Source organism: Tasmannia lanceolata, unplaced genomic scaffold (assembly GCF_043159265.1).
Source record: "Tasmannia lanceolata isolate RefF3 unplaced genomic scaffold, GAP_Taslan_0.1 ptg000020l, whole genome shotgun sequence".
Classification (NCBI taxonomy): Eukaryota; Viridiplantae; Streptophyta; class Magnoliopsida; order Canellales; family Winteraceae; genus Tasmannia; species Tasmannia lanceolata.
Genome location: NW_027518697.1, coordinates 3,541,979 through 3,550,060, shown reverse-complemented (window position 1 = coordinate 3,550,060; position 8,082 = coordinate 3,541,979). Strand labels below are relative to the sequence as shown.

The 8,082-nt window shown below is 39.4% G+C and overlaps 1 protein-coding gene across 1 annotated transcript; it reads left to right on the top strand.

The window, feature by feature from the left end:
- Positions 1 to 2,972: 2,972 nt before the first annotated feature.
- On the top strand, positions 2,973 to 4,916 carry LOC143855182 (uncharacterized). Its single transcript, XM_077365403.1, has 3 exons — positions 2,973 to 3,240; positions 3,666 to 4,102; positions 4,230 to 4,916. The coding sequence occupies exons 1-3, from the start codon at positions 3,168 to 3,170 to the stop codon at positions 4,644 to 4,646; spliced, it is 927 nt and encodes a 308-aa protein (XP_077221518.1). The 5' UTR covers positions 2,973 to 3,167; the 3' UTR covers positions 4,647 to 4,916.
- The last annotated feature ends 3,166 nt before the right edge of the window (positions 4,917 to 8,082 follow it).

Sequence of the window (8,082 nt, the reverse complement as noted above, 5' to 3'; positions counted from 1 at the left end):
ACACTTTCTGACGTCGAATCATTTTATAAGTGGGGCGCATGCGAACTGCAGGGGGGGTGAAAATATCATCGCCCTTTGTGGGGTCAGGGCTTCCTATCTGCGCATTTTAGCCTCGGGCAGTGTTTCTGCATGGAAATTGGAAACCGACGATAAATGCAGGTCTGGGCGCCCCTTAGCCTCGTGCAGTGTTACCAAGGTGCCCAAAGCCAAATAAGGTACTAAATTTTGAATGTACTAAAGCCACCCATCGAGTCAACTCGAAAAAGAACCACGTCAGCTTTGAACTCTTAGCTCTTAAGCCACCATTTGTTGGAAAATGACCTTATGGGTTAAATTGGTAGAAATATAAAATATACCTGTAAAATCTCCATATGAAGGGCGCTGATATCCCCCTCGCCCCCACCCCCGCGCCCTTAGGCTGTTCCCGCCCCCCTTGACGGCTGGCTAACGTTTTCCCACCATTTGACCGGCCTCTCTCTCTCTCTCTCTCTCTCTCTCTCTCTCTCTCTCTCTCTCTCTCTCTCTCTCTCTCTCTCTCTCTCTCTCTCTCTCTCTCTCTCTCTCCAGTGTAGGCTATCCCCTCCCCCTACTCCCCCCTTTGCTTGAAATTGACATTGTCCTCGAGGTTGGAAGCTAGGAAATTGATGTTGAGGGAGATGGCGTTATTTAATCTTGTATACTTTAACACTCCCCCTCACATGTGGCCCCTCTTTTGGATTTGGCCATTGCATGTGGAATTTTGTCATCAAGGAGATTTGAACTCAAGACCTTCGGCTCTGATACCATCTGAAACAACCAGTTACTCCAAAAGCTTAAGTTGATGGAGATGGCATTATTTAATCTTTGATACTTTAACAGTTGTAGCTCTTACAAATCTTCCCGCTCTGAATCTTATTTGTCCAGTGAACTATAACTTGAGTCGTAGCTTGATTGTTTATGTTTCGGTCTATAATTGCCATCGGCTCCAATTGTACTTGCCCCTCATCGTTAACTGATGACAAGCCAGGTTGTATGGGAGTCTACTCCCCAATATTTGTTCTTGAGGCACAAAACGTAGAATACAAAGTGTATTTTTGAAGAAATGGGCAACTCAATTTTGTAAGCAACAGGTCCAATACTTGGAGTACCTTATAGGGCCCATAGAATTTTGATGCAAGCTTCATTTAAAGTCGAACACCTACAAATGCTTCCATAGCTTCTACTTTGATGTCACACTTTCTAAGTGGTGTCTACCTACCAATAGCTTCATTCGGCTCTGAGCTTGTAAGAAATTCTCTTGTAGCATATGAATGGGAGACAATATCGATCTCCTAGTGTAAGATGTTTAGTAGTCAAAGGGAATTTTAAGTTTATAAGGTTTAGAATAGCCGAGGAGCTTGTAGGTGGCCATCATGTCTTGCCATTACTTATAGAGGAATGCTAAACTCAAGGGCTCTCTTGCAAAAAAAAAAGAAAAAAGAAAGATGAAAGGGCACCCCCATTGGTTTCAAGTCACCAAAGTGCATCTATAATGTGTAAAGGTAAAATAAAATTAACTGCGCTTTGGTGACATGCAACCAATGAGGGTGCCCTTTCATCCGATTTTTGCAAGGGCGCCCTTAAGTTTGGCATTCCTCTTATTTATAATATAAAAATGTAAATATTAGTTATAGAGAAATTTACATTTATAATACATTTAATAGTTGAAAGCATATTTATGCTTATAAGGTTTTAATAACCTCGATGTTTGTCTTCCATTAATGTTTTCCCACTACATATAGCATATATTTAATAGTGAGTAATCTTTACATTTATATGAGTTTAAATAACCTAGAAAGCCACCATGTTCAATTACCTTTAAATTAAGGCAGTGATAAATCGACCCCCTAGTAACTTAAATTGACCACCATCTCTCTCTCTCTCTCTCTCTCTCAGCACTGCTCTCTATAAGGGGTTGATTTATCACTGCCCTTAAATTAATATGAATTTAAATAACCTAGAGGTGGTCTAAGCTCCAGCGTCTGTGGAGCTCCGGTATAATGAAATCAGCCAGTAGCTTTTCAAGAATGGGTAAGATTATTAATATAAAGGAATTTGGTAGGGACCATCGCGGAAGGCATTTCACGGGCATGTTGTTGCATGAGAGACCAGCCACGGAGGCTCAGATTCTGTCTCATCCATTTAATTCATATGAGGTGGCTGCTCTCTCATGCAACAGCCGGCCTGTGAAATGCCTTCTGCGATTGTCTCTAGCAAATCCCTAATATAAAATAGGGGTTTGTTAGGGATTTTTTCATAAAGGCATTTCACGGCTGGCTGTTGCACGAGAGAGCACCCACAAGGCTCATTTTTCAGCAGATTATGTCTTATTCATTTAATTCATCTGAGGTGGCTTCTCTCCTGTGACAGCTAGCCTTGAAATGCCTTATGCAGAAGTCCCTAACAAATCCCTAGAAAATAATATAACTATTGCAGCACATTAAAAAGTTCCCCATTTTTGTTTCATTAACTTCATTGTGACTGAAGCAAAGATTACCTCATTATTTTAAGGATTTTATAAGCAATTTCACAAAAAGTCACTTTGCAGCTTACTTTTGGGCCCAGCTGAATTAAATGAATAAGACAAATTTTGATAGGATGTGGCCCTTCTCTACTGAGAAAGAGATCCGGGAAATGGCTCATTGCAATATTGACTAGACAAACCCTAATTATTATGAGGGTTTAAGGGAAGTGATATATTTGCCCTTTTCCTCCCTGGGCTAGGCCCCTCTCTGTGTATTTACGACTACCCTCTTACACTAGAAGCCTAGAAGGGGGTGGCCCCAGTAAGAAGCATGGGCAAATGATATACGACAGGATCAAATTTTCTAAAGTGGGTCAAAGTCAAACAAACCGATTTCAAGAAACTAGGACCCCAAAAGTCCCCAGCTGTTGTGTAAGAATTCAGATGGCCAACGACCAATTCAAAACAAACGTTCTCAAAGTTGAGAACCAACACAATACTTCCTATACAGCTGAAGAGAGAGGAGGGAGAAAAATAAAGAGATTAAGAAAGGAGGAGGCAAAGAGTTGCCTTCTTTTTCTTGGATCTTTCAATGTCATTTAAAATTGGAATTCAATAAAACCCTCCTCTCTTCCTCTATTATTATTTTTAGCTATTGATTTTTGTTTTGGGGGGTTTTTAGAAAATGAGCAAGGCTCATGCACATTCATCTCCTTATTTATTCCTTTCATCTAATCATGATGATACGCCCTTCGATGGTAATTAATCTATCTCTACCCTATTAGTTTCTTTAATTTTCTCTCTTTGGGTTTTTTCATTTGCATGATGTTTAAATATTACAATGTACATGATAATCAAGTGGGTGGCAAAACATATTCAAAATCTTTATTTTCCTCTCTTTTCTGTATTTTGGTTCATGTAAAATCGAAATGTATAAGTGTAGAATGGAAAATCTTCTTTGTTTTTTTTTCCCTTTGAATTGTTTGATCATCTCGATCGCCAGGGTTCTTCCCGTGTCTTTTTACCTCAATAATATAATTCTTTGCCATTCAAAAAAAAAAGTGCAAAGCGGAAAATCTTCATGAAATTGGAGAATTTTTTGCTGTGAATGATTTTTATTTTAAGATAAATAAATACTAACAAAATCCTACCCATGTTTAACTTTTATCCTCCTCTTCTTTAGGTGTGGCAGTAAATGTTAAGCTCTTATTGAAATTAATCCAAGATCACAATGAAGCATCAACCAAGGACGACGATGGCCGGAAGGCGCAAAGGATGGCCGGAATGATCAGCATTATCGAAGACGTTAAGACTCGAATCGAGAAATCACACCGGCCTGGCAAAGTCGAATTGTGGCATTATTGTAATTCCAAAATCAAGCAATCCCAGATAACAAGAGAGAAGAAACCACAAGAGCCAATACAGGGAGAAAATCAAAAGCTAAGAAAAGAGCTCTCTGCGACTCTAACAGCTCAGAAGAGTCTCGAAAAAATGTTTTCCAGCTTAGGGAAGGAGAAGGAGATAATTGCGGCTGAGCTTGCGCGAAAAGTTCAAGAATTGAATGGCATGGAGGAGCACTTAAATGATCTCAAGGCGCAAAATGAGATGTTATCTGATAAGGTAAAATTATGTTGCCTTTTTTTTTTCTTAATTTGTTGTTTGCTTTGTCTTGATCATCTTGATCGTCAGACTTTTCGCATTCTTTCTATCAATATTAATTTTATTCATTGCCATTAAAAAAAAAAAGGTGAAAAATTGTGCGGCAGAACACAAAAAGAAAAAGGGCGGCGATACTCCCGCGGGGAATGCGGGAGTCCAAGAGCGCAATAGGACGCTCTCCGATCAACTCCTTAAGTCTTTGGAGGGATACCGATCTTTGAAGAGAAAATTGAAGGACGCGCAGGAGGAGAATGTCGGAATTCGAATGACGGTGGAAGAAATTGCTAAGAAAATTGCGGTGGGCCTAGAGAAAATCCATGATTTCCGACGACGAGTCGCTAGGCAGAACGAAGAGCCAATGAATGTTGAAGAGGAGTTATCGGCGGTGGAGCGCATGTTCCGGTCCTTCCAGGCGAAGTTAACAATAGGAGGGGCGAAGAGAAGCGAGTATGTGAAGCCGAAGGCCGACATGTCGGCTGATGAGGCTCCTCCGGTTCTCGCGTAGAAGTAGGAGGGGTGATTGGGAATCCCACTTGCATCGTCCGGCCATTTTTTTCCAAGATAGAAAAACAACAATTTTCTTGTTTTGGGAATATTAATAAAATTACAAAAAATTATTGAGAGGAGGCCATGCAATTAGCCAATATTAAGAACAATGTAAATCTCTTATTCTAAAGTGTGATTTCTTCCCCAATTTTCCTGTTTATTTGTGTTTCCATGATATCCTAAATCAATGGAATCCTAGGTCCGGGGCGGAGGCACATATAGCATGAGGGGGCCATGGTCCCCCAATGACACACAAATTCCTTTTAAAGGTGAATGTCTATACATCATGGTTTTAAATTTCGACCGAAATCCATGAAACCGAAATTTCTCAAAATCACATTTTTCGCTAAATACCAAATTTCAACTTTTTTGGGATATATATATATATATATATATATGAGGAAAGTGTTGGTGAGCTTAAGCTCACCAAACTTATGGTGAGCTTAAGCACCCCAATCACATGGGTCCCACATTTTCTGTGGTGATCCAAACCATTCATTTCCAAGGCCCTATCATAGATAGGGTGTGTACCAAAAATCAGCTCCATAGGATCATCCTAACCCTCCATTTGTGGAGGACAAAAATGGGCAGATTTGTGGACAAATACTGTCTGTCCATTTTGACCTCCACAAATGGATGGGTTAGGATGATCCTATGAAGCTGATTTTTTGTACACACCCTATCTATGTAAGGGCCTTTCAAATGAATGCTTTGGATCATCCTAACAAAGTACGCCCCAATGTGATTGGGCGCTTAAGCTCACCATAAGTTTGGTGAGCTTACGCTCACCAACATTTTCCTCTATAAATATGTTCGTGCGCTCAAGCTCTAATAAGGAATGGTGCGCTTGAGTGCACCAATCACATGGGTCCCACAATTTCTGTGAGGATCCAAACCATTCATTTGCAAGGGCCTATCATAGATAGGGTGTGTACCAAAAATCAGCTCCATTGAATCATCCTAACCCCTCCAAAAGTGGAGGGCAAAAATGGGCAGATTTGTGGTCTGTCCATTTTGACCTCCACAAATGGATGGGTTAGGATGATCCTATGGAGCTGATTTTTTGTACACACCCTATCTATGTAAGGCCCTTTCTAGTGAATGCTTTGGATCATCCTAACAATGTGGGCCTCAATGGTTTTTGAGCTCAAGCTCACGAATATGTTCCAACGCTCAAGCTCACAATCCTTTTCCTCATATATATATATATATATATATATATATATATATATATATATATATATATATATATATATATATTTTGGTTAAATTGTTACAAAATTTCAGTCCGAAACTTCGGTTTTCCCAGGACCGAAACCAGTTTTTTAAACCATGCTATACAGAGCATGCATGTCCCATTTAGCATAATAGGAAAGAAAATAAAAAAAAATTGTTGTGTGCAGAGAGAGAGAGAGAGAGAGAGAGAGAGAGAGAGAGAGAGAGAGAGAGGATGATCGATCATGATGATGATGTGGAGCATGCATGTCCCATTTAGCATAATCCTTTACTACTAAAAGGGAAAATCCCTGAAAGATCGTCTGCTTCTTTCCTGCTATTTCCTTATGCGTCCCGCTTTAATTTCCATAAAACTCCCAAGTATGTCCTTTTTCACTACTTTTTCATCATTTCCGCTTCTCATATGCCCTTCCACAAGAGTTTAAAAAAGACGCCAGCTGTCTCCTTTTTTGCCTTTTTTGTTCGTAATTGTCATAATTTTTCAATTTTTTTTGTAGTTTTGGCCGTAATTGTCATGTTTTAGTACTCTCGTTCGGTATTTTTTTCGTAATTTTTCTGCTTTGCTTCAATTTTCCTGTAATTTTTCATTTAAAACTTAGTACCCGCGCATGGTTATTATTTATTGCTATTATGTATTGCTAGCCACCTTTGCACAAACCGTACTTCGCAGCAAAGGATGGGCGAACAAGCAGAAAGTACGCTCTGAGAAGGTGGCTAGCAAATCCCTATAAAAAAAATCTTAAAAACATACGTCAAAAAACCGGTTGACCCGCGGGCCGGGTGCGTGTCCAAGCCCAATGACCCATAAAATTTCTCGCGTCACTTTGACCCTGCCAGTTTGACCCGTTTCCCCATAATTTAGAGGGAAATGATGTGATTATGAGAGTTTTTATATATAGTGTAAGTCCTTACAGTGAGTATTGTTTTTCAAAAAGCACTGTATGGCTTACATCTTAGGATGATCCAAACCGTCCATTTGATGGGCCACAATGCAAGTAGGTTGTGTGCCAAAATTCATTTCCATAGGATAATTACAACCCTCCAATCAATAAATGTTTCCTAAATATGCCGTTCCTCTATAGACTGCATGGCTAGGATCATCGCATGGAAATGTGTTTTTTGCGAACATCCTATTTACGATGTGCCCATCAATTGGATGGTTTGGATCTTCATATGGTGTAAGTCATACAGTACTTTTTTTTTAATAGGGAGTGTAAGAAATATGTTTTTGGTTTGCAAGCTTTGTCACAAAATTCTTGTTACAATATATATGGTGTAAGCCCATGTAGTGAACTATTTTTTAATAAGCCGGTAGGGGTCCCCACAAAACCTCAACTTACCTATCAAAAATTGGAGTGAATATTTTACCACCTACACCATAGGATGATCCAAACCGTCCATTTGATCATTCCGAAATGATGATCGCATCCCTACAATCTATAGATAAATGACATAATTTGGAAACCCCGCAACTGTGTTGGGATCATCCTATGGAAATGATTTTTGGCATACAACCTATGGTGTAATTCCATACAATCAAGTATTTTTCAAAAGAATCGTACGCCTTATATCATAGGATGATCCAAACCGTCCATTTAATGGGCCACAATATAAATTGATTGTTCCCAAAAAATAATTACATATGATAATTCCATGCCCTTCTTTTAGAAAAACTTCCTACTGTATCCTTTTAGCTGGGGGCATTTAAGTCATTTTGATGCTAGAAGTTTCTCGGAATGAGAAATGATTTGAGGGTACAATCGTCAATTGCATACGAAAAATACCGACATATGGTACCTGTCTATGACAATTATGAAAAAAAACTACCAAAAAAAGGTATAGACATATGACAATGACGAAAAAACTACGTTATATGACGCATTCGGGACAAGTTACAAAATATTGACGGATGCCGAGCACCTGAAGAGGAACAACAATTATGGAAACCTCTATCGATTGGAGGGCTACAATCAGCCTATGGAAATGATTTTACGGGCACAACCGATTGATGTTGTGTTCCATCACATGGACGGTTTGGATCAACCTATAACCCTCTATAGATCGGAGGGTTAGGATCAACCTATGAAAATTATTTTTAAGGCACAACCTATTTAGGCAGTGGCCCATCTAATGGACGATTTGGATCATCCTATGGTACG